This window comes from Asterias rubens, chromosome 19, assembly GCF_902459465.1.
Source record: "Asterias rubens chromosome 19, eAstRub1.3, whole genome shotgun sequence".
Taxonomy (NCBI): Eukaryota; Metazoa; Echinodermata; class Asteroidea; order Forcipulatida; family Asteriidae; genus Asterias; species Asterias rubens.
Window position 1 is genome coordinate 7525874 of NC_047080.1, and position 27999 is coordinate 7553872.

The 27999-nt window shown below is 38.2% G+C and overlaps 2 protein-coding genes across 2 annotated transcripts in view; one reads left to right on the forward strand and one right to left on the reverse strand.

Moving 5' to 3' along the window:
- Positions 1–15570, reverse strand: part of LOC117303336 (myomegalin-like) — a 56444-nt gene extending 40874 nt beyond the window's left edge. The window contains exons 1-7 of the mRNA XM_033787502.1: positions 15443–15570; positions 10343–10434; positions 8488–8555; positions 6348–6446; positions 5628–5704; positions 1223–1346; positions 443–582 (exon numbers count right to left, since the gene is read on the reverse strand). Coding sequence (XP_033643393.1) covers positions 443–582; positions 1223–1346; positions 5628–5704; positions 6348–6446; positions 8488–8555; positions 10343–10434; positions 15443–15495 — 653 coding nt within the window. The 5' untranslated portion in view covers positions 15496–15570. The remainder of the gene's footprint in view (positions 1–442; positions 583–1222; positions 1347–5627; positions 5705–6347; positions 6447–8487; positions 8556–10342; positions 10435–15442) is intronic.
- Positions 15571–22334: 6764 nt separating this feature from the next.
- The window catches only part of LOC117303337, a 51852-nt gene continuing 46187 nt past the window's right edge, over positions 22335–27999 (forward strand). The window contains exon 1 of the mRNA XM_033787503.1: positions 22335–22639. The gene's annotated coding sequence lies outside the window, so the exon portion shown is untranslated. The remainder of the gene's footprint in view (positions 22640–27999) is intronic.

The window sequence follows — 27999 nt, forward strand, 5'->3', positions numbered from 1 at the left end:
TCCCTGTATTACGCAAAACACAATTTCCACAGATTTACATTAAACTTACAGTTTGAAGATAATGATGGTAGAAAGCGTCCCTTTAATTAATAATAGCTGAGGTGCTGTTGTTTTTGAGAAATGAGTAAAACAAGTCACAATAATGTTCATTTCGTGAGACGAAATTTGTTTTAGCATGTAAAACATATACCAGTTATTATCATGACATGATTTGACTAATTTCTCAGAAACTACAGCACCTCAGAAAATATTTTTTTTTAGGTAAGCTTTCTCTTATCTTTATCTTCAAACCGTGTAAGTTTAATGTCAATCTGTTGACATTGGTGGTTTGTGGTACAAAAAGTACCCAAATCCTTTAAATAGAACTTGTGATGTCCAAAGTCAATTGCTTGCTGGCACATCAAAGAGTGTAAGAAATGTACATAATTTGCTCCCTTCATACCTGTCTTTGTCTTGCATTGCCAGTCTATGATCTTCTTCAAGTCGTGCTGTATGATCTACCTGAGGACTAGTTGCTTGATTAGAAGCTTCAGTCAGGCGCTTCTGAAGTATCTCATTACCTCGTTTTAACGACTCACATTCCTAACAAAACAATTAACCATCATCAGTTTCCTTCTTAGTGTTTGTGCAAAACCTAGGACTGTATGCTTCGATTTTGAAGGGGCAAGAGCACCAAGACATTTTCTCCTTGGTAAAGGGCACTCTATGAGACAATTGTAATTTTCTGCTGGGGGTAGCAATTCAAGGGCACCAAGGCAATGACCAGTGGGCATGGAGGTAATCTGATAGCAATCATCAGGGCCCAATTTCATGGCTCTGCTTACCATACATGTAAGCACAGAATCGGCCTTTACGGAAGCAGGGAATCCTGTGCTTACGGCAAGCATATTTCACGGGTTAGGGACAAATTTTAGATTCTGCGCGTGCGTACTCCACGTTTCTAGGCATTCTATGCTTACAAGGCTAGCTCAGAAATTAGGCGCTTGCACTTAAGAGGGGAATCGCGGCTGAAGCACAGAATTCGGCGGTAAGCAGAGCCGAAAGTGGGCCCTGTTTTGACTCAGATTCCTGAGGCTATGTTTCAACGTGTTTATATATATCGCATGTTTAAACATGACCATGTGATCTCTTTTTGACCAATCAGAATGGATGAACTATCCCAGGTATTTATGAATGAATGCCCATTGTGTGTCATGGTAGAGCTTGATATTTGAAGACTCACTTGTCTGGATTGTTGCAATGCTACTTCAAGACGTTCTCTTTGATCTGTTAAGGCACGGTTGTTTTCTTGTCTCAGTCTATCAGTCAGTGTTTCTTTCTCATTAGCCAGACTCTCCACAGCATTTCTACATCAAATCCATACAAGTTAATATCGCAGCAATAATGGAAAAGCTTTAAAGGCAATGAATACTATTGGCAAGTACTGCTATAATAACAAACTGGGGGGGGTAACAATTTTGTAATCGTCTTCACCTTTAAATATACTCTTTCAAAGCAAAAATGAAATTATGCCATTGTTGGATGTCAACATTAAATGGGTCTGCCGATTCACCATGTCCACACAAGAACGTTTTTAGTCAAATGGTCAAATTAGTTGTCGTTTTGGTTAAATATCATGGAAATGCAAGAAATTACTACATTTGAGAGATTGAGAAATGTGACATCATTGGGTAATCTACTATTTGCAGCAGCTTTCTTTGAGACCTGAGGTTTACTAATGTGACTTACGATGCTTTGACTAGAAGCTGTTGCTAAATGTGACATCATTGGGTAATCTACTATTTGCAGCAGCTTTCTTTGAGACCCGAGGTTTACTAATGTGACTTACGATGCTTTAACTAGAAGCTGTTGCTAAATGTGACATCATTGGGTAATCTACTATTTGCAGCAGCTTTCTTTGAGACCCGAGGTTTACTAATGTGACTTACGATGCTTTGACTAGAAGCTGTTGCTAAATGTGACATCATTGGGTAATCTACTATTTGCAGCAGCTTACTTTGAGACCTGAGGTTTACTAATGTGACTTACGATGCTTTGACTAGAAGCTGTTGCTAAATGTGACATCATTGGGTAATCTACTATTTGCAGCAGCTTTCTTTGAGACCCGAGGTTTACTAATGTGACTTACGATGCTTTGACTAGAAGCTGTTGCTAAATGTGACATCATTGGATAATCTACTATTTGCAGCAGCTTTCTTTGAGACCCGAGGTTTACTAATGTGACTTACGATGCTTTGACTAGAAGCTGTTGCTAAATGTGACATCATTGGATAATCTACTATTTGCAGCAGCTTTCTTTGAGACCCGAGGTTTACTAATGTGACTTACGATGCTTTGACTAGAAGCTGTTGCTAAATGTGACATCATTGGGTAATCTACTATTTGCAGCAGCTTACTTTGAGACCTGAGGTTTACTAATGTGACTTACGATGCTTTGACTAGAAGCTGTTGCTAAATGTGACATCATTGGGTAATCTACTATTTGCAGCAGCTTTCTTTGAGACCCGAGGTTTACTAATGTGACTTACGATGCTTTGACTAGAAGCTGTTGCTAAATGTGACATCATTGGATAATCTACTATTTGCAGCAGCTTTCTTTGAGACCCGAGGTTTACTAATGTGACTTACGATGCTTTGACTAGAAGCTGTTGCTAAATGTGACATCATTGGGTAATCTACTATTTGCAGCAGCTTACTTTGAGACCTGAGGTTTACTAATGTGACTTACGATGCTTTGACTAGAAGCTGTTGCTAAATGTGACATCATTGAGTAATCTACTATTTGCAGCAGCTTTCTTTGAGACCCGAGGTTTACTAATGTGACTTACGATGCTTTGACTAGAAGCTGTTGCTAAATGTGACATCATTGGGTAATCTACTATTTGCAGCAGCTTTCTTTGAGACCCGAGGTTTACTAATGTGACTTACGATGCTTTGACTAGAAGCTGTTGCTAAATGTGACATCATTGGGTAATCTACTATTTGCAGCAGCTTTCTTTGAGACCCGAGGTTTACTAATGGGACTTACGATGCTTTGACTAGAAGCTGTTGCTAAATGTGACATCATTGGGTAATCTACTATTTGCAGCAGCTTTCTTTGAGACCTGAGGTTTACTAATGTGACTTACGATGCTTTGACTAGAAGCTGTTGCTAAATGTGACATCATTGGGTAATCTATTTGCAGCAGCTTTCTTTGAGACCTGAGGTTTACTAATGTGACTTACGATGCTTTGACTAGAAGCTGTTGCTAAATGTGACATCATTCGGTAATCTACTATTTGCAGCAGCTTTCTTTGAGACCCGAGGTTTAACTAATGTGACTTACGATGCTTTGACTAGAAGCTGTTGCTAAATGTGACATCATTGGGTAATCTACTATTTGCAGCAGCTTTCTTTGAGACCCGAGGTTTAACTAATGTGACTTACGATGCTTTGACTAGAAGCTGTTGCTAAATGTGACATCATTGGGTAATCTACTATTTGCAGCAGCTTCCTTTGAGACCCGAGGTTTACTAATGTGACTTACGATGCTTTGACTAGAAGCTGTTGCTAAATGTGACATCATTGGGTAATCTACTATTTGCAGCAGCTTTCTTTGAGACCCGAGGTTTACTAATGTGACTTACGATGCTTTGACTAGAAGCTGTTGCTAAATGTGACATCATTGGGTAATCTACTATTTGCAGCAGCTTTCTTTGAGACCCGAGGTTTACTAATGTGACTTACGATGCTTTGACTAGAAGCTGTTGCTAAATGTGACATCATTGGGTAATCTACTATTTGCAGCAGCTTTCTTTGAGACCCGAGGTTTACTAATGTGACTTACGATGCTTTGACTAGAAGCTGTTGCTAAATGTGACATCATTGGGTAATCTACTATTTGCAGCAGCTTTCTTTGAGACCCGAGGTTTACTAATGGGACTTACGATGCTTTGACTAGAAGCTGTTGCTAAATGTGACATCATTGGGTAATCTACTATTTGCAGCAGCTTTCTTTGAGACCCGAGGTTTACTAATGTGACTTACGATGCTTTAACTAGAAGCTGTTGCTAAATGTGACATCATTGGGTAATCTACTATTTGCAGCAGCTTTCTTTGAGACCTGAGGTTTACTAATGTGACTTACGATGCTTTGACTAGAAGCTGTTGCTAAATGTGACATCATTGGGTAATCTACTATTTGCAGCAGCTTTCTTTGAGACCCGAGGTTTACTAATGTGACTTACGATGCTTTGACTAGAAGCTGTTGCTAAATGTGACATCATTGGGTAATCTACTATTTGCAGCAGCTTTCTTTGAGACCCGAGGTTTACTAATGTGACTTACGATGCTTTGACTAGAAGCTGTTGCTAAATGTGACATCATTGGGTAATCTACTATTTGCAGCAGCTTTCTTTGAGACCCGAGGTTTACTAATGTGACTTACGATGCTTTAACTAGAAGCTGTTGCTAAATGTGACATCATTGGGTAATCTACTATTTGCAGCAGCTTTCTTTGAGACCCGAGGTTTACTAATGTGACTTACGATGCTTTGACTAGAAGCTGTTGCTAAATGTGACATCATTGGGTAATCTACTATTTGCAGCAGCTTTCTTTGAGACCCGAGGTTTACTAATGTGACTTACGATGCTTTGACTAGAAGCTGTTGCTAAATGTGACATCATTGGGTAATCTACTATTTACAGCAGCTTTCTTTGAGACCCGAGGTTTACTAATGTGACTTACGATGCTTTGACTAGAAGCTGTTGCTAAATGTGACATCATTGGGTAATCTACTATTTACAGCAGCTTTCTTTGAGACCCGAGGTTTACAAATGTGACTTACGATGCTTTGACTAGAAGCTGTTGCTAAATGTGACATCATTGGGTAATCTACTATTTGCAGCAGCTTTCTTTGAGACCCGAGGTTTACTAATGTGACTTACGATGCTTTGACTAGAAGCTGTTGCTAAATGTGACATCATTGGGTAATCTACTATTTACAGCAGCTTTCTTTGAGACCCGAGGTTTACTAATGTGACTTACGATGCTTTGACTAGAAGCTGTTGCTAAATGTGACATCATTGGGTAATCTACTATTTACAGCAGCTTTCTTTGAGACCCGAGGTTTACTAATGTGACTTACGATGCTTTGACTAGAAGCTGTTGCTAAATGTGACATCATTGGGTAATCTACTATTTACAGCAGCTTTCTTTGAGACCCGAGGTTTACTAATGTGACTTACGATGCTTTGACTAGAAGCTGTTGCTAAATGTGACATCATTGGGTAATCTACTATTTGCAGCAGCTTTCTTTGAGACCCGAGGTTTACTAATGTGACTTACGATGCTTTGACTAGAAGCTGTTGCTAAATGTGACATCATTGGGTAATCTACTATTTACAGCAGCTTTCTTTGAGACCCGAGGTTTACTAATGTGACTTACGATGCTTTGACTAGAAGCTGTTGCTAAATGTGACATCATTGGGTAATCTACTATTTACAGCAGCTTTCTTTGAGACCCGAGGTTTACTAATGTGACTTACGATGCTTTGACTAGAAGCTGTTGCTAAATGTGACATCATTGGGTAATCTACTATTTGCAGCAGCTTTCTTTGAGACCCGAGGTTTACTAATGTGACTTACGATGCTTTGACTAGAAGCTGTTGCTTCTCCATTAGATCCTTCTTTAAACTCTCTACTTCAACCTTCAGTTCGATATTCTGGAAATACAGCATACACAAACAGCACAGTTTAAAACAGAAAGATAGTTGGCATTCAATTACAAACTTGTGATAATTCTCCTGCTTGGGCAGTTCTGGCGGGAACCCAGTTTAGGAACACATACTGCGGTTTCATTTGTTATCGCATGTATAGCATCCAATACCAACTTTCATTGTTTCTGATTTTCCAACACGGGCTCCAAAAAATAGAAGAGTTAAGAGTCATGTCCCACTCAGAAGTCCAAACTCTTTGCAAGCTCTCTTGTTACTGTAAATGTGCCTGCCGATTTCAAACTGCCCACTGTAAGTACATGTATGTAGCTGATGCATCTTGTATGTTATTTAACAGCGTTGAATGAATACACCAGGTAAACTTGAGACAGACTTGTTATCTTGACCTGTTTATACTCTTACTGATTGATCCTTATTGTGCCCTTATACAAGGTAGCTTTTCTTTCCAACAGGGAACTTTTGGGATGCTAGGTGGCAGCAGACTTACCAGGTTAATCCATTGTTTTCAGTAATGTACAGATTATTTGAACTACGTAAACAATGGATGTTTACCTGGCAAGTCTGCTGCCACCTAGCGCTCAAAAGTGTCCCATTGAACATTTTCCCATTAAGATTGTACACTGTTTCTTACTGTCTTAATGTCATCGTCAAAGTTCTGCTCTATCCTCTCCTCCATGAAGTAGATCCTCAGCTTCAAACTAAAATTCTCTTTCTTCAGCTCAGATATTTGCTGCAAAAGTGTAGAATATCAAAAAATTAAAATATCACAACTATAAACAATATTACAAAACACCATGCTCATTTTGGTAAATACGATCTTTAAGTTGCATTTACAATAATGTATAAATATTGTGGATACATTGAAAATGTAGATTAGTGTGGTTTTTTAATAATGTATGTAGACAAATCTGGTCTGAACTGGATTGGCCCGGTTCAAACCTGTCTGATCTGTGTAAGACTAAACTTATCAGAACCATTTCACATTAGCCATGTCTAAATCTGGTCTGAACTGGATTGGCCCGGTTCAAACCTGTCTGATCTGTGTAAGACTAAACTTATCAGAACCATTTCACATTAGCCATGTCTAAATCTGGTCTGAACTGGATTGGCCCGGTTCAAACCTGTCTGATCTGTGTAAGACTAAACTTATCAGAACCATTTCACATTAGCCATGTCTAAATCTGTTGTTCTAGTGAGTACACTGGTCTGCATAGGTCTGATGGGATGGGATGTAAAGCCGCAGGTCCCGTGTGTCGTGAAATGCACATAAAATACCACACTTATTGCTGAGACAAGGGGTTTACCCCGGTAATTCTGGCAGTGGCTGATGAATACGCGAAAGCACCTTGTAAACCCTTGCAAGGTGTTACGTAAAAGGGTCTCATAATCCGTAAACTTCAAAAACAAAGATACATGTAAGTGCTTTGAGACACCTGAAGACAAAGAGCTATATAAAAACTACATGTAACTATCATCTATAAAAAACTATAGGACTGGCTAGTTTCACTTCAGCTCATACCATAGAGTTATGTATCAGAACTAGAGGGCGTACAAAACCATTGAGACAATGGTTCTGATCCTTCATATTACACAGGTCACTCATCAAACATCTCCCAAGTGGACATCTGTATGTAATTTACCCATTGAGATTTTTTGGCCACGATGATTCAATGGAGTTAAGTACTGTACATGACACAGCGAGTGCTCCCTTTGGTTCTTAATAACTCTATGGCTGATACCGAGATGTGAATTGATCTAGCCCCTGGAATAATAAGGTCTGGCATAGAACATTGTTATACCTTGGTAATAAATTGTGAAGATTCATTGGTCGAGAACCAATCATGTGACGTGCAACAAATACGCATGTACCATGGCTGCACAGCGCAGAGGGTAACATGAGTAATGTTTACCGGTGTGACGGTTTCAACTTTCCGCCGTGTTCAGTTTTCCGAATGACCAAATACGGTAACATTACGTCATGCGATGCCTGCGCACAGCAAGCGAAAGTAGTCAATTTTTAGTGCAGTATTGAGTCATCCGTGTTACTCTCCGGTAGCTGTCATGGCGGCTTCCACGAGTACAACGAGCGGCAAACGCGTGGATCGTATGAGAGAATTTGGTGTGAAGACCAAGCAAATTATCCTGTATTTAACCATTTGCACAAGCAGTGTATCTGCTTAAAGTTGTATACATGAATACATGTAAAGATGGGGCAAGAGAATGTGACTAAACATAAAAGAATCGTAGTAGAAACAATTTTGGGTCACTGAGAGAACTACAGTACTCGCCAAGGTACTCGCGGCAGTATTTTTGTCTGACTACGTCACCCGGAAAACTGAACATGCCGGAAAGTAAACCATCCGAACAACGTGCTGAAATGTCGGGCTACGTCACCCGGAAAACTGAACACGGCGGAAGACTGAAACCGCCACACCGGTGTACATCACCTTGATCGTTTCCACCATTGGCCTATTTTCAGCGGGTTTGAGGGAACAGGGAAAAATTGTTTCTTATTTGAACAACTGTTCGTCTGCTATGCATACATTGTACTCCGTCATATTGAAGATGACAAAATAACTTTGAGAAGAGTAATTATAACAATGCTACCAACGGTATAACAAATCAATTGTTGCATGCTGTGACGGGGGTCCATGGACTTTATTCACCCTCGCAGGGCAAATGGCACTCTGGTCTTCGCCTCGTGCCATTTTCCCCCTTAAGTGTACAAAACGCCATGGACCCTCGTCACAGCATGCAACAATTATATATACCTGCTCATAGTCCTTCATGGTATGTGCTCTGATTGGAGACATTCTCCCACTACTTATCTTCTGGATGGCTGAAAAGAGTAGAAATAGTAATATTTAGTTGTGGTGTCAATCTTGCATCAAAAGGAGAGCATCTCAAAAATCAGGCACGTTCTCGGCGCAGAAGAACGTTCATGTGGGCACCAGCCCGCAATCCAATGGACAGCTAGAATATTCCTCTGGACTGCATCATTGTGCCAAAGAACATGGTACGGGAGCAAGCCTACAAATATGCGCATTAATTTTTAAACATTCCAATTGAATGTAACGGTCCATGAGCACGCCCTCAAATACCAGAAGGTCTTGACACTGTCTCCCTTAAAGGCACTGGAAACCTTTGGTAATTGTCAAAGATCAGTACACGTATTCTCACTTGGTGTATCTCAACAATGCATAAAATAACAAAACTGTGAAGATTTGGACTCAATTGGTCGTCGAAGTTGCAAGAGAATAATGTAAGAAAAAACACCATTGTCGCAAAGATTTTGTGCTGTACATGTATGCCTTGAATTTGAGACCTCAGCTGAGTTTTCTTATTCAAATCAAGTATTAATTTAGTGAGAAAATAATTATTTCTCAAAAACTATGTTACTTCAGAGGGAGCCGTTTCTCACAACGTTTTATATTATTAACAGCTCTCCATTGCTCAGCGTTTTAGCTAGCGAGCCGTGCACCCGTGTTTTGCACGGCCAGTTTTGTGAAATCACGGCCTATTTTTTCAAGCACGGCCTGGCGGTGTAAATCTAGCCGTGCACTATTTAATTATACGTTTGTGTCATCTAGATATCAGGCATGAGAATCTTCCGGTTTAAACCGGAATTCCGTTTTTTTTTTCCTTTCAAAATTGTGGTCTCCGAGTGCGATGTGAATTTGCTATAAAATTCGGGGGGTAGGTTTTTGGGGGTATACATTTGGATTTCTCTAATCCCTCTTCTCTAGTCAGACAATGTAAGTTTACCTTTGTAATTGTTATTATCGCGGATCCCCACATGTCGTTCATGAAATACCGGCACCTAAACAATAAATTGCCGTCCAGCAGCTGGCCCAATTTACGGCTTGTTGTCTTCCTGGCATCGCGCATGCATGCAGCAGCAGCGACAGATGTATAAACTTGCCTCATTCCTTGCTTCGTTTATAGTGGTACGGTTCAATAATGTTTGCGTGTAATGCGCTTGCTGGTGCAGCAAAGATAACACGTGTGGAGACTTTTGAAAGTCTACTGAAAAAACAATGCACGTGTTTGCACCATGTGTACTGTGTACTGTGTACTGTGTACGTGCAGGTTTGCACACGAACCAATGAGCGGCGCGGCACGAATCTGAGATCGCCAGCAGGCCATGGTAAACTGGTACCTGTTATTGCCTCACAACCAGCGAAAGATATATATTTACTGAGTTCCCAACTCACTCAAAATCCAACACCAGTACATGTTATATACATGGTACATGTAGCTCAACACAGGAGCTGCTTGACTCTGATTAGGGGTTTATTTGCTTGACAGATACCATGTATTGTTCCATCAGTTTACTACTGCACTCATCTGTCCAGATAATTCCTCAACCCAACAGAATCAAACAAAAACATGCTTTGGATTTTGATGGACTGGGGATGGCTAAGCTAAAGGGGTCTGCTTGGGCAAACATTGTGAACATACATTGTACAACGACCGTATTTAATGTGGTACTACACACAATTGACCATGTTAACATGAGAATACTTCACTCTCCTGACAGAGCTTTCATTTTGCTGAATATGATTTAATTTCTATTTCTAAGTACACTGTACACAGACCATCTGCTCAATGTACACATGTACTTACCTGGCATATTGCCATCAGGGAAATGGTCACTGAAATTAGCTGCAGTAATGTCAGGTCCTGTAGTCACATCAGGTAGGCCAGCCATATTGGCACTAAATCAAATAAAGAAATCAAAATTAGTTAGCACTAAAATATTACAATCAGAAACCATGGAGCAAGGAACAGAAGGAGTTACAACTCCAGTCTTAATCCCCGAAGCTCAAATTAACACTATGGAGGTGAATCGCAGCGCCTGTAACAGGCTGTACACATTCTGACCGCAGCGAGCTCTTTGTACCCCATGTGTCTACCGTCTTTCGCTGCCGTCGCTGGTATCACATCGTTTTCCATTCATAATTATTGAAGTGGTAAAGTAGCAACACACAAGTTAAACACGTGCGCAGTAAACGATGTTAGCCACGTTGCATGCACAGTGCTACAGTAGAAACTGTCCATTTTGAGCTTTCTACTGAATTTTGAAGCAAACAAATCGGCCTTTCCTGTGATGAGTGACACTTGTTAGGTTTGGCTGATCGGAAAAATTATGAAATATTGATTTGTTTATCATGAAAAGAATGTCGGTGGTCTCCGGCCGTTGAAAACGAATTGAGATTGTTCGCAACTGTTTTTCCTATCGGGGATATAATGCATTTGAACGGTAGACTAAGGGTATGTTCAGACAGCGTACTAAGTTAGACCCGAACAGGTTTAACTTTTACGAGCAGCAGGGGGTGATGTAAAAATAAAACCCCTTTGCGTTCTGAGTTAAACCCGATCCGGTTTATCTTTGGTTTTAAGAGGTCAAAGAAAACGCGACCCTGTTACTCTAACATCCTGTTTATTGTCCTGTTCATTGGTCACCGTGTGTTTACGTAATGATTACGGAGGTCAATGGGTCGCCTGTTGCGAGTTAAACCGGATGTGGTCTTTTTTATTCTGTCCACACACAGTGTTAAAAGATAAACCCGAAGCGGTCTAAAGATAAACCCCCTCTCTGGACGGTTTATCTTTTGTGGGTTGAACTCAATTCGGACTTACTTTAGATCCGTTCAGACACACTGAGTTGAACTCGATCGAGTTGAACCATGAGTTAAACCAACTTTAGTCCCGTGTCTGAACGCACCCACAATTAGACATGAACTGAAAAAAGGGAATAAAAAATGGATTCTTTTTTATTACTTTTAGACAATTTGGGGTGGGATATTTTTGGTTAAGAAAATTGAGAGAGCCGTAATTATTCAACTGACTTTGTGTTTGTTTTACAAGAATATATACAAAGAGGTAATCCTATTGCATTTTCTTTTTATTCTTAGCTAAAAAATCATCCTTGCCGTATGCCGTTTGGTTGAGAAGGACGTTTGAACGCAATGCAATTTCTGTGACGTACGTAACCACAGACATATAATATCTAGTTCTTTTAAATACTTTGACATGCGCCCGCAGATGTTTCTGCCGATCAGTGCTGGTCGTTTGTGACCGCGGTAACACACGTGGAATCTTTGAACAGGACTAGTTGTAACTCCTTCTGTTCCTTGCTCTATTATATGCAGAAACAATGTGTTTAAAATACAGTTTTTAAAAACAAAATGCAATATTACTTACTCCATTGAGGTCCAATCTACGTGTACATGTATACCATAAAAATAAACAAGTTTCATGTACAATGGATTGGTTTCCAACCTAGGTTTCCACACATTGTAAATTGTAGGCCCCTATATTAATCAGTTTAATGGTTTCCAACCTAGGTTTCCACACATTGTAAATTGTAGGCCCCTATATTCATCAGTTTAATGGTTTCCAAGCTAGGTTTCCACACATTGTAAATGGTAGGCCCCTATATTCATCAGTTTAATGGTTTCCAAGCTAGGTTTCCACACATTGTAAATTGTAGGTCCCTATATTCATCAGTTTATACCAAATGTAATGTATTGGGTAAATGTATGGGTACCAGGTTAGTTCTTACACTTTATGAATATTCATCGTAAGCAACTTCTTTTAAATTGTCATTTGTTTTTTAATTGCTAGTCTGTAGTCTCAGTGTATTTTCATCATCTTAACCTGGCTGAAACTATTTACACCAAAATAGCATTGCGTTTATCACCAACAAACCAAAGGGATTTTCTTTGAATGAGTTCTACAGATGATGCATCATAAAAAACACCATAAAATACTGTCTGTGGCCTACGTACATACATGTATGCAACGCACTGCACACAAACTACTTGTATGCAAAGGATGAATAACTCTTTGTTTCCTTTTTAGGAGGTGCAATTAGGCCTATGCCCTATTACTTTATACAGTGTACATGTAGCATAATAAAAAATAACCTACAAGATCTAATAATTTATCATCAGTTTTGGCTTGTAAACTGTCGTTACAATTTTGTGCACGACTTGTGGTGGTGTACATACTATATTTATGATAGTGAAAGTAAACATTTAGTACATTTCCTTCCTCAATCAGCCAATAGCAGACTACAAGTTTTAAGACTTCATTGTCTATTATTCCTTTTTTTTTTTGGGGGGGGGGGTTTCTTCCTCCAAGTTACATGTACTCTGTCTGACCATGAAGGATCTTCTTCCATGCTCAGATGATAGAAGAATTGTTTTCCTAGTAATTACTCAGACTTCTGTACATAAAAAATGTACCATGGACAAGGGTTCTTTCTACTTCTAGAAACTACATAAGACTCACGGGGGAGTTTCTAGGTTCTTTCAATGCACAAGCAAAACCATCATACTCCAGATTGCACAGTTGGAGTTTTAAAATGAAGTCTAAAAACATCAAGTAGAAAACATTCTAAAACAAGCTTGTTTTTTTCATCAAAATGTTTTCTTGATGTTTTTAGAGACATTCTTATTTGATTCATTGTACATTGAAGATCAAATTGTGTTCTTAGAATGTGTGGACTGTGACATGATTTTTGAAAGTGGTAAAAATGTACAATCTGGTCAACAAAATAATCAAAGTTGCAGATGATTTCATGAGTGTGTTTTGTAACCCTCCGATATTACAATAAAAATTAATAACATTGTCCGACATTTAGAACCAACCAAATGTGTTGACTCAACTCAACAAACTGTATGCATCGTGTTTAACAAGTTCACATAGGCCTACAAAAGTAAACTCGAAAAGGAAAATTTAGCGCGTACTCAAACTTGTGGGATATTTTTAACTTATCATTTGTAAATTGTATCCGGAAAAGTTGCCGTATCCTGCGATCACTTTTTCGTTATTCGTTATACACGTATTATGAATAAAGTATCCAATCCAATTTTAGGCGTACCTAAAAAACAAAATAATAGCCTAGTATAAGAAATCAGAAATTTAAATTTGAAATCTGGTTTATCAATATTTAACTTAATTTTTTAAAGTTTTATTTTGAGAAACAACAAACAAAATGAGATTCAGGTTTTTGTAAAAATTACAATGAAAAAGTGGTGGCAGTATGGACCTGGTTACTGGTTAGTTGTGATAACGTAACCCTCCTCCCGTGACACACAGCCGAAGCTCCGCCCCCCCCCTCAGATTCAAATTTTCAAACTAGGACATTTTTTACACTTTCGCTCAGGGATCTGGTAAGTTTTTGTCCTTTTTCTTCAAATTATTTCTTTAAAGCCATTGGACCCTTTCGGTAAACAGTATTGTCCAAGGCCCACACTTCGTGTACCACAACTTCTATATCAAATAACAAACCTGTGAAAATTTAGGCTCAATCGCTCATCGGAGTCGGGAGAAAATAACGGGAAAACCCACCCTTGGTTTCCGCGCGTTTCGCCGTGTCATGACATGTGTTTAAAATAAATCCGTAATTCTCGTTAACGAGAATTGATATCGTTTTGCTGTTTTCTCAAAAAGTAAAGCATTTCATGAAATAATATTTCAAGAGAAGTCTTTCACCACTACCTTCTGTAAACCCTGTAAGTTATTTGTAAATCTCTGAACTTTTTGTTTTTTTTCTGAACCGAAAGGGTCCAATGGCTTTAATGGTGTTTTGAGTGGTGCATCTTGTACAAACGCACCCCTGCACCGCTCATGGACAAGTAGTCCCTCGGCTTTACGTCCTGTCTTATGGACCCTACCGAGTATACAAGTAGAAGTAGAAGTAGAAGTAGGATTCATTAGACATTAAGGATCAAGTACGTATTCCTAATCCTAGAATTTGTGTCATGATTTTCCAAAGTGGTAAAAATGGAACAAATCTGCTGACTAGCGTAGCTGTCAAAATTGTACGTTTTTAACCATTTAGCCCTGCACAGATTGCGGATGCTTCGTAACCCTCCGGCCTGGTGACCGTCGGGAGGAGGGTGACGTTATCGTAGACCCAGCAACTGGGGCGCTGTACTCCTTTTTTCAAAATTTTGACATTTTCGACCGAGAATGTCAAAATGTTGAAAAAAGGAGTACAGCGCCCCAGTTACTGGGTCTAAGTAAGTTATCGCAACTAGTTATTGGTCAGAAAGTTTTCCATACGCTATTAGTGGCAAATGGGAGCTAACAAAAATCCCACCAAATTGGAAAAGTTTGAAATAAAATAATATAGTATCTAATTTACCTAATTGATATATCCCTTTTCGTAAAAATTAGTGAAAAAGTGGTGGCGCCATACGGAAAGTTATCCTACTATTACTAATTTACTATCTAATTCTAATTATTTACCCCAATTTTGGCCAATGAGATACATCGTAATAAATACTCAGTCACTGTATCAATTTCAGATATACCCCCTTTTGTAAAAATTAGTGAAAAAGTGGTGGCGCCGTACGGAAAGTTATCCACCAAATTTTGTAAAGGATAACTTTCCGTATGGCGCCACCACTTTTTCACTCATTTTTAGAAAAAGGGATATCTCATTGAGGTAAATTAGATACTATATTATTTCATATCGAATGAAAAAGTGGTGGCGCCATACGGAAACTTTTCCTTTGTAAATGTTGGACATGAAAGAGGAGGAACCGTGAAGGGATCAATTAGCTCAAAATTAAAATGATCAGCTAGGAATAGATTCAGATGATCATACAATCATCAACGATCAATCAAAGAATTGATTTGATATTTTGATGACGTCAAGCTCAAGTCAGTCACCAACAAGAAAGAACAAGTGTCATGTTTGAGATTTACCTTTCCTCAAAGTTGACTGGCAGTGTAGGATCATCCGCCATCATAGAATCCATGTTGAATGTTTAAAGGAGAACACTGTTCCAGCCAAAAGTATTCAATTTCCTGTCATTTTGTGCTGTCGGTTTGTAAACCCGCCATGTTGGCAAATAGCTAAGGATCATGGGAATTATTCACCGACGGCTGTTTACGTTTTCACAGACAATAGAGGGCGTACTCTGTACAACTGTCGGGCGCGCGCGCTGGGCGAGCAAGCGGGATGCATTTTTTTCTCGTACACCAAAAGTGCCACTCTCGTAATGCTTTTCAATTGAGATTTTTTTCTTCAAATCGATTCAAAGAAGGAATCCTTCAAAAACATCAGGAAATTTGTGGATGGTTGCAATTTTGATGTACAGAAAAAAATTGCGAGCGGGATCGATCGTTGGATGACGACACACAAAAGCCGTTTTTAAGGCCTACATTAGTGTTATATTGGGTGCGTTCGTTTAAAGGCCGGTTTATAGTCGGTCGCGCGACGGTCGCGCGATGGAAATCGTCGGACGCTGAGGATCGCTGGACGCTGGCCTTTTTTGCACAGTTTATAGTCGTCGCGCGATGGGATGCAGTTTGTACAGTATACACATACCCAATTAATTATGTTTAAAAGAAAACCATCTTTCTCAAATTGTTATCAGCATTATGAACAACCAAAAACGACGAATTTTAGTTCATCTGATATGAATTTTCCTTTAGACTGGACTCCCTCGGGGATAAACAAAAACACATCATTTTCACTTTATTTTCCATGTTTTTACATTCAACCAATTTAATAAAATAAAAAAACTTAAAAACCCGTTGCAGCCACGTCCTTTAAAAAACTCATTAAGTTAAGTTTGTGAAAAAAATCTCAATAATGTCACTTAACCAGATCAGATATCAAATTATTAAGTCTGCGAGCATACAAAGAGTTGTTTTGAAAGTTGTGTCAATGAATTTTGAAATTAAAGGTTTACTTAATATTCTGGAAACAGCATAGTATTATTTGAAAAACATGTTTGGGTTTCTTTTCTCTAAAAGGGAACATCGATGGGAAGCGTTATATATTGTAAAGCAACAATTCCGTTAGTTTTTCTCAACCATTGTTGTTCTGAAGTGTACCAAACATAATGACAGGCATTAAATCGTTCGGTTTTAGAAATACAATTCCCACACTTCGAATCAGCGGTGCAGTCAGCAGGGGGGGGGGGGGGGGAGTGGCTACCCCAAACAAATAAAATACCCCCCTCCTCTGAAAAAAGGGAAAATGCACACGCAGCCACAAAATGCCATAAGCAACCCCCCCCCCCCCCCCTCCGCGCAGCATACTCCTTCCCGACTAACAAAGCAACCCCTGCCCACATGTTAAAACTACTAACCCCTAGCCCTCCCCATGAAAAGTCATAGCCATACCACTGCTTCCGAATCACTTTGTGTCAATATTGGTATGAAAAAGATAAAAGCATAGCCACACAAATCAATAAAGTGTCCAGAATTTAACTAGTTTGAACTTTGTGAACTCAACAAGAGAAAAGAAACAGACTACTGTTTTTCGACTTGTTCATTTATTTATTTCAAATCAACTTATAATGAAATTAAAGGTACAATTTACTTATTAAACATAGCGAGCAAGAGAGTGATCAGTATGTACAGAAGAGGACAACGAACATTAAGCTATAATTTTGCATAACTAATGCAGCGGCAAATTTATCAATTTTTACCGATTATATTTTAAATAATGTTTTTTTTTTGAAAAGCAAGTGCATAAATCATCAGGAATGACTTGAGTAGCTGTAGAATGTTTGTAGTAAATACAATGCACAAGGAAATTTAAATTGATGGGCTATCATGGTTAAAGTAAAGTTTTAAAGTTAAGGATTTCATCGCAGCTTTCCTTCAACATTATTATCATTGATGTATCAGATGTCTGTGTCAAAGGATGTCCTTCTTGTGTCCATTTGTTTTTATCACAGATGCTGCAAGTGTGGCTGGCAAACTGGAGGTTTTGTTGTGTGTAGAAAGTATACCCACTGTTCTAATACAGGGAGACAAAAAACAAACAAAAACATTGTAACAAAATCCTTCAATTGTTAACATAATACTCTTTTTCAATTTGACCAAAGATTTGGACTTTAACAAAATACAAACTTCACCTGCAAACTTGCAAAAAAACAAATTCATTATGTTACATAGCCCTATCTTCATGAAGGGTTTTTCAACAGTTTGTTTACATGGTTAATACAATCAGGGCTCGATTTTGGGGAAAAAATTCACAAGACTTTTACTGGACCAGAGAATTTGACAAGACTGGGATCGATATGAGAAGCACACTTTATACACACTACATTGAAACTGCTGTTGGAACAAGCACTAAAAGAAGATATACACATGTATTGGCATTCAATAGATATGTGTACTAAAATGCAATGAGGTGTTACTATTCAAATTAAAAAACACAATACCACTGGACTTGTACGGTTGTAAGTTTACTGGCCCAACGCTATAACCACTGGACTTGGCCTGTGGTCCAGTGTTGATTTCGAGCCCTGAAACCGACACAATCAATTATTGTATGATTTGGAATTGTTTTATGCATATTCTACTAATTGTGTGTCAAGAATACATCAAGCAATGCCATTGTCCCTGGATGTAACCATCATACCTGTTTCTATATGATTCTACTAATTGTGTGTCAAGAATACATCAAGCAATGCCATTGTCCCTGGATGTAACCATCATACCTGTTTCTATATGATTCTACTAATTGTGTGTCAAGAATACATCAAGCAATGCCATTGTCCCTGGATGTAACCATCATACCTGTTTCTATATGATTCTACTAATTGTGTGTCAAGAATACATCAAGCAATGCCATTGTCCCTGGATGTAACCATCAAGCAATGCCATTGTCACTGGATGTAACCATCAAGCAATGCCATTGTCCCTGGATGTAACCATCATACCTGTTTCTATATGATTCTAATAAGTGTGTGTCAAGAATACATCAAGCAATGCCATTGTCCCTGGATGTAACCATCATACCTGTTTCTATATGATTCTACTAATTGTGTGTCAAGAATACATCAAGCAATGCCATTGTCCCTGGATCTGGATGTAACCATCATACCTGTTTCTATATGATTCTACTAATTGTGTGTCAAGAATACATCAAGCAATGCCATTGTCCCTGGATGTAACCATCAAGCATTGCCATTGTCCCTGGATGTAACCATCAAGCAATGCCATTGTCACTGGATGTAACCATCAAGCAATGCCATTGTCCCTGGATGTAACCATCAAGCATTGCCATTGTCCCTGGATGTAACCATCAAGCAATGCCATTGTCCCTGGATGTAACCATCATACCTGTTTCTATATGATGCTGATCAGTTGGCAACTCAATACTTGTTGGTTTTCCCTGAACCTCTGATGGCCTGCTCCTTTTCACAAAGGGATGTTTACATCAATCTCCCATAGCATTTGCCATTTTATGCTGTTCAAAATACAAAAGTTAACAATTTAACATGTAAAATTTAGCTTTATATTAATTTGAAAAATACAAGTATCCATTACCTAACAATCTGCAAACGAACTAGAATCGGTAAACATGGGATCCACATATTCAGTATAAAATTTATAAAAACAGCCCACTGTTTTTTGTTCCACTGTCGGGGACCTTTTAACTTTTTAAAAACACTAGTTGTTCCTCACTAAACTGAAAAAAAATTAATAATAATAATGTGCAATTTCACTCCAAAACGGGCTCTAGTCTTGGTATGGGCAACAAGAAGAAAACATTTCAAGAGTCAGACGAAAGTTATTCGGGGGAGTTGCGGTCAGGAATTAAATTAGTAAAATTACTTCACACAATCAAAACGGGTACTACCCTAAGTAGACCAAAACAATGGACGGAAAAATCAGTATATCAAATGTATGTAGCATTTTTAATAAACATTTACCTGTTTACCAAAATACTACTACTACTTAGCAGTAAAGTACCAAGAGTTGTTTTGACTTGGGTTGGAATGGAACAATTTTGTTTATGTAACATAACATTTTGCAGCATATGTATTTGTCTTCGTCTGCTTACACAACTACAGGAAATAAAATGGTGCACCGATTGTAAAGATAACAACTTGCCGTTAGTCTCTCTATCCTTTACGACTCTTAGTATTTGAGAGGGTCACATATATATATATATATATATGTTTCAAAATACCGTCCGACCGTCTGTGTGTTCAATTGTAAATTTGGATTACATGACTGTTTCTGCTATGTTAAAAAACAAGCTACTCGTGTTTATTATCAAAAAACTAAGTTGTACTGCTGTTGCTAAGTTAAAGTAATGTCAAGTGATGAGTCGTGAGATCAGTCAAGTCAACTCGACTCAAGAAAGTTTAATTAAGCTAAGAAGGGTAAAACAAGAACATGCAGCATAAACCAAAGCTGTCGTATGACATACAGTAACACCCAGTTTTGTTCGATGAAAAACAATGTATTACAATACATTTTAATAGTAGTAGTGGGGGTACGTGTGTGTTTGTACCATTTTACTGCAAACATTATGTAGGCCTAGCGACTCAAAAGAACACTACCTTGACTATTTGGGTCGAGGCTCGGACCCGGAGCAAACGGTGTTTGTTGAGTTATTCTGAGTGGTGGATTTTATCAAAAATTGCACAATTTTCAATGCATTATAATAATTTCATTAGTCCTGTGTTTGTTTTGGTAGGACATAGCAGGACCCATTTTATAATTTTATTTTGACTCCACTGCGTACATTTTTGTTAACAGGTAAATGTAATATTTTGTATTTTGTTTTCCCGCTCTATTGTTTAAATCCTATTAAAGGCAGTGGACACTATTGGTAATTACTCAAAATAATTATCAGCATAAAACCTTTCTTGGTGACGAGTAATGGGGAGAGGTTGATGGTATAAAACATTGTGAGAAACGGCTCCCTCTGAAGTGCCATACTTTTCGAGAAAGAAGTAATTTTCCACGAATTTGATTTCAAGCGAGACCTCAGATTTTGAATTTGAGGTCTCGAAATCAACCATCTAAACGCACACAACTTCGTGTGACAAGGGTGGTTTTTTCTTTCATTATTATCTCGCAACTTCGATGACCGATTGAGCTCAAACTTTCACAGGTTTCAAGTGTTATTTTATGCATATGTTGAGATACACCAACTGTGAAGGCTAGTCTTTGACAATAACCAATAGTTTCCACTGCCTTTAAATGATGTTGTATATACAATAATGAACATGTACATGTAATGTGTGTGCACGTTTTTGAGATATTATCACCGACTCCGGCGCGAATCATTATGTTCACGCGTGACACTTCTTATTCAAATTTTGGATATAACTAAGTGATGTCCACTGAGTCGCGTTACTTCGGAGTAAAATGTTTCTCAAAAGGTATTTCATTCAAAGCTGCTGTATTTCTCACCCAGTAAGTTTTTGTTTCCATCAGTTTCAAAGTCGTTACCAAACGTAAACAGAACCTTTGAAGGGGCATGACAAAACTCTTCCAGGACCCTTTGTGCATTAGTAATGAATTATATCATGATGTCTTAGGCAAACAAACACAATCTTCAGTAATGTAACAAATTGTGAAACAAAACATGACAATCGGACGTATATTTCGTGAGATTGTGGTTTCAAGATTTAACTTAGTAAATTAATTAATTTAAGCTAATTACATTGCACTAAATAGGGGGGGGGGGCTTTCATAATGATTTTTAAATGAAACAGTGTGTAGGCCTACAATCAATATTGCAAAGCGAACTAAATTGAATAATATTAGTTTCTTAAAAGAAAACGTTAAAAATAAACTTCAGTGGTTCTATGGTTGTCGTTAGTTTTATAGTTGTACATTTTTTGACACAGGCCCGTACTGCTCGTTGATCTCATGCAATGAACAGGCAGCTGCTTCTACCATAAACCGTACTAGTACTAGGCAGACTGCACGTTTCTAAACTATTTTTTTTCACACTACACAACGATAACAATTGTGACTTGTGATGAAAAATAACATTCACAAAACCCCAACTTTGGGAGTGCTGCCAACAAAATGAGGACAAAAATTGAAAAACATTCCTTTGGCGTTTTATGCGTTATGCATCACCGACACTATTTCCACTCCTCAATCTATTGTTAAACACTGAAAACACCGCCTCCAGTGCACCATATAACAAGGCCAGCCTATACAGTCACAATGACTACCTAAATAGGTGTAAGAACTCAATGTTGACAAAAGTGCAAATACGATGGGTATAACTCACTTATCAATATTATGAAATTGATAACATAAATAAAACCATAGTTAAAGTTCCCGAAACACACCATTACGTACTGTGAGGGGCTTTAAAGCACTTAACTATTTTGTATTTTAAACAAAGAATCCCACGAGTTTCTATAGAAAAGGTAATGCTAATAATTCCATGTCAATCTTCTATGGGAGTATGACACTGTTTTTCACGAATAACATAATTATTGCGGGCCCAAACCAAAAAAAAACAAGAAGAAAGGAGAAAAGGGAAACAGGTAGGTCTAACTCATAGTTTTCGCGTGGTTTAGTCAAACGTATTTCTCGCAGACGCAAATTTATTTTTTAAAGTAATTATGCCGACAAATCATAACGTTTTAAAGTACTTGGCGTGGGTAGATCATGGACTCAAAAGAGCCATCAACATAAAGAACACTCACAAATGACGTGTGCCCGGGAGCAATATCAATTACTGCTAAACGATCACCACAGCTTCACACACCTCAATTTCGGCATACCAAGCCATTGTCCTCATGTTTATACCAGACTGTCAAAGTCTTCCAACAGAAACGAAACCGAACCAGTGTTTCGCAAGCAAGCTAAGCGGCTGGACGGAAGCGAAGGAACATCTCCCAATGGTTTGCTCCTTGGGACGCTACCAAACCGACCTCAAGCTAGAACAACGACTAATTAGGGACAGTCATTACCGAGTCCAGTGATGGTCTTGATTCAAGCTGTTCTATCAGCAAACACCCGCAGACGTTAATGTACAGCATATTATTATTTGCACATGTAGTTTACGACTGAGTGCACGGTACCAGACGCTCGCTACACCGGAGTCGACCGATCGGGTGACGAGGAATTTGGGACGATTACACCTTGTTAGTTTCTCTATACAACAATAACACAGTAAGTACCATTACAAGTATTTTACAATGAAAAATCATTGCTCTTTATCATTACAAACATGTACGGATAGAAACATACGAGGCTCATTCAATTAATACCACTAGACATTAAGTTGTACTGAAACCTTGACAGATGTAGGCTCTAAATGGGAGGGATTTCAAAGTTAATCCAAAGGATTGTGATTGTTTTGTATAGGGACCAGCCCATTTTTTAAATTTATAATTAACTCTTCTGGATTTGAATTTTAAATGCTTAAATCTATTTTAAATCTAAAAATGGATTGGTCCCTAACTATAATTATTTGGATTAACTTTTAAATCCCACCGATTTAGAGTGTACGTCTGCTTGTTATTGTATCGTGTAAATATTTATTTAAGGAAAGTGTTTATTGAAAAATTACACGTCAATTATATAGTTGTGACATTGTATAGCGATGATAACGTCTTGTAAACAACAGTTGTTGTCAAAGTATCTTTTGTACTATTCAGAGAAACCTATACTTGGGCTTGTAAATGCGTGTAAAGTTTGACTGGGAGTTACCTACCTTCACTGTCGATAGAATATCACAACTTTTAATTTTACGAAAACGTGGCTCTCGGATTCGTAAATTTAAAATACTTCCACGCGCAGGAAGAATTGCCTTCACGACTCCTTTCTATTGAAGTAACAAATACATTTTGTGCCCCAAATCGCTGATTGATTTTTGTTTTGTTTACTTGTTCTGCAGAATAGTCACACTGTTAAGTCTTTTTCATGAAAATCAGTAGGCTGTAATGATGTACTTAAAACCTTTTTATAGAAAGCATTGAATCCTATCCCTCGTGTACACGATTCACTGATCCAAGTTTGTACAAAGTTGCTCTAAATATTCTGTTTTGTCCATAAAAATAAAATAAGGGGGGCCTATATATTAAGATAAACTGTACATAATTATATTACGATGTGCCCATTGTGCATAGGAAATAAATGTTTATTTATTGTTATTTATTTTAAATCTTCGGACATAATTCTTTGTTGGACGGGGCCGTCCAGGGTAAGGCAAAAGTTTTAAAAACTGTCATCAAAGCGATGTGCCCTCCCAGACCCCTCCAACAAAAAACATACATGTTGATAAAAATACAGAAAATAAAAGCATGAATTTTAGAAATGTAGATAATAACATATAAAAGTACAAAACGCCACATTAAATTAAAATCATTAAACTCCGAGCTGGCACAAACATGAAGGCAAGATAATGACAATAGACCAAAACTGAACGCTGGTAGATAAAACAAAATAGCACCCATAAAATTATTAAGAAACAAACCAAGCAAAGTATATACATGTACATGTACATATGTTCTTTCGTTGGCAACATTTTGGAACTGCCAAAGACATTATTACCCCTACCTCGACACGACATTGTACAATGTGAATGTTCAATATCCACTACCGAAAAAAGCAACATTGATATTCGCTGTACAAATGTAAATGTCTAATATCCAATATCAAACTAACTCTACTGTCATTATTTGAAATGCAAACTGGAGTTCGCTATTAATTTTTTAGGCTTTTATTTTGACCTACCCACCCACAATTTCCAAAGAAAAAAAGAAAAGAAAAAAAAAGAAATATTGAAGCCCTGTAAACTCTAGTTAAAACCCTATACGATTGTTCCTCCCGTTTGGTATATTGACGAATGACTATTGATTTTATATCCCGATTAGGGGCCGGGGTAGGGGTTGCAAAGGATCACTTATCATCACCAAATCCTAATTTCTGATGTACAAAGTGCCCATGGGCCGGCTTTATCGTAAAAAGTGCGTGGCTTTGTTGTACAAAAAAAATCCGGTTAATTATTTTTACCCGCAGAAAGGCTCACAGTAGTTTTTGTCAATGTAATATACTGCTTTAATAAGGGAAATTTAAAACAATGAAAGTCACGTGCAAACGTTTCAGCTGAATTCCAAAGTCAACTTGCTTGGGAAACAACACTGCAGAAAATAAAACTCAAGCACAAGAATGTCTAATCTATCCACATTATTTTTAGCGAGGTAAAATTGGGTACCAACCGCATCTCTGACCGAAGCATTCACGAACGGACACCAATGAAACAATTAATGCATCATTTCTAAGATTTTTTTATATTTATTTTTTTAGGTGAAACATTATCCATACTATTACTTCGAAGGGATCTCCTTTCTCTTAATAGTTTCTCGTACAATCGCAGTTCTTCTCACCAAGTACTAGTTTTTATGATGATTAAACTTGCGGAATATTTACCAATCTATGACCTGTATGTTTCAGAGGTCATACATTTTCAACGCCGTATTGAGGAGGCCTCGTAATGCACACTCCCCTTTCCCCTGAATGAATGTTTTCCTTGCAGTGAATGAGATGAGAAGTATAAAAGAGAAAAAGCACAAACCTTTTTCTCGAGAGAATTAACAGAGCGGTTGAAAATGCACCATATCCCAATCGCTTTGCATGCATGCAGGGCACTGGTCCTGCTCAATCTATCACAGCTTTGGATAAAGCACCAAAAGTCATTTAATTTTGATAATAAATTATTTGAAATGAAAAAAGTTATTTCGCCATAGTTATCTACCATTAATGTCAATGGACAATTGCAAATAAGTAATTAAAACCAGCTACACTTTCACTACAGATACGCATCAAGTTTAATAAAATAGCCATTAGACACAGTGGTTTTGTAACTATAATGTATTTGATAATGTTATCTCATGTAAGTATAAATAGGACTTGATGTAATGTAAATAATTTGAAGAAGCAGAAGTGATCAATCCAAGTCGGAGTGTGACGGTTGAATTACACAATCCGGCCAGCCCCTCTTTTGAGACCAAAACAAATGGCTTACTCTTTGACTCGGCTCCTTTTCATGAGTGGAATTTCCCTTTTTGATATTTTGATATTTTCAAATATATTTTGGTCCTTTTAAGACTTAGACTGGACTTAGACCATGGCTAAGGCTTCATCTTAGGCTCTGTCTTAGGTCTTAGGCTTCGGCTACTGATTAGGTTCACGTTTAGGCTCCGTATAGGCTCTGTCTTAAGCCGGCCTCAGGTCGACCTACGATTTTTTTTGCGCCCGCAACAAACCGTCGGCAACGAGCAGACAAAATGTGCTCAGGTCACAACAACTGAGAAATCGTGCTCCTGCGATTGGTTCCCGACCGTTGGGATCACGTCGCACAAGTTAAAATTGTTCTACTCTCGCGGTTATTAATTTTTTTCGAGCGGCGACTGTTTCAGATTGTCTTAAAATCATGGCAGTTACGCTCAAGTCGTAAATAATCGCCGAAATGCTCTAGGCGCAGTGTGATCCTGAAAAGTCAGTCGCCGACTGTTTTTTGTGGACGCAAGGTCGACCTGAGGCCACCTATAGGCTCCGGCTGAGGCTCTGGCTTAGGCTCCGGCCGCTGGCTTAGGCTCCGGTCGAGGCTCTGGCTTAGGCTCTGGCTTAGGCTCTGGCTTAGGCTCCAGCAGAGGCTCGTGTGTTTTCAGTTAATGGCTTCCAGCCACGGCCTTTACCCAGATGTGGCTTGCCAGTGTGTTTTGTTATCTCATCATTCGAAAATCGTGAAGCAATAAAAACAGACTAAATGCTGAACTCCAGCCCGTGGTTGCAAAAGGACATGCACCAACAGTTCCTAAAACAGACCGTCATTTTTGATCATGGCGAGGCCATCCTGTTTTTCTGTAATTCATTGTGACAAAGTCAAAGTTGGAAGGGGAAGTTTCTGATGCATTGCATTATAGTATCCGTGGCTCGAGTCGTGCATCGAGCATGCAGTCTCTGATTTTGTTTGACAATTGAACAGAATTTTCAGTATTTATGACACTTGGTGATTTTCAAAGAACTTTTTTTTATTATGATCCTATTAAAAGGACGCATGGCTGATCGCCTCTCTGGTATTAACTTTTTTTCGGTAGCTTGTTTTGTGTAACTTTGGATAACAAGTGAAGTAGATCACTTCTAAAAAAAATCAAGAGATTAAAGTTTCCCGGGCGTGTTAAAGGCAATAATGAACAAAGAATTTCAATATTTGTGGAATTCGGAAAGGGTAATAGTGAATTTTAATGCATGAGGCCTTTAAGGGGTTTCTTATGTTGCATTGACTTTAACTTTACTGTGTAAAACACCGGTCAATCAAAATACCCGTAATAATTCCCAACAAAGTTATATAGCTCTTACGGCAATGTACATCTTTGGTAATTGTCAAAGAACCAGTTTCTTCTCACTTGGTGTATCCCATTCCCAGAAAAATGCGAAAAGAAATCATTGAATTGTTGTACTCAACTGCTCATCGAAATTGCAAGACAATGATGAACGTAATATAGGTTTTCTCGGTCAATTTCGGCAAATGAGCAGCCAATTTAACCATCAAGCTATTCTATTTCGCGCGAAATCGAATGCTACTAAAAAAAGGGTCCTTCGATTTCGTTTTTTGATTAGTAAAATGTAATGTTGCGTCGTTCGATTTAACAAAATAATCATTCAATTTAATAATTAATCAAAGCAGCATTCAAATTCGCAGACGCTTCTTGAGGCGTGTGTGTCACGAAAAAGAGTGACGACAAGCTAGATTGAACAGAGTGGTAAAGGAATTTGACTCGACTCAAAACGAAATTTAATGGCTGAATTCTGAATTTGAAACGAAGTAACAACTGAAAAGGCAAAACAGCTTTAATTTTAACGCATGAAAATGAAACTGACTGCTCATTTGCCGAATTTGACCGAGGAAACCTATAACATCCTTGTTGCATTGTGTATACTTTTAAATGCCTTAAAAAGTGTGTTATTATTAATTGAGTGAGAAATTACATCTTTCTAAAACACTACATTACTTTAGATGGAGCCGTTTCTCACAATGTTTTATATACTATCAACAACTCTCCATTGCTCACCAAGAAAGTTTTTTATGCTAACGATTACTTTGAGCAATTACCAATTGTCCGGTGCACTGCTGTGCCTTTAACATTCCAAAATGGCAAACCGTCATCGTACTGTCACTTAGGGTAATATCAAACTTTCTGCAAATGTTGTCAGCTTTACACAGAATGTCAACCTAATCAAAACACTCTCTGAAAACTGGTCAGTGTATGAGGATATGATTGGCAAAGATGACACGGTTTTCACTGCCATTTCCTTTCATTTCCTTACATACGAGGAGTTTGTGTACCCGAGTTGGTTTTCAAGATTGACACTTTCTGAACTTGTGTTTATTGGTTTCTTGAACCCATTGTGATACACTTCGATTACAATTTTACTGGATCCAGCAAATGACAAGTTATTTAGCAAAGGACGAGTGTAAAAAGGGACGTCACCAAAATTAATTCCCGTTGACACTGCTATTTAAT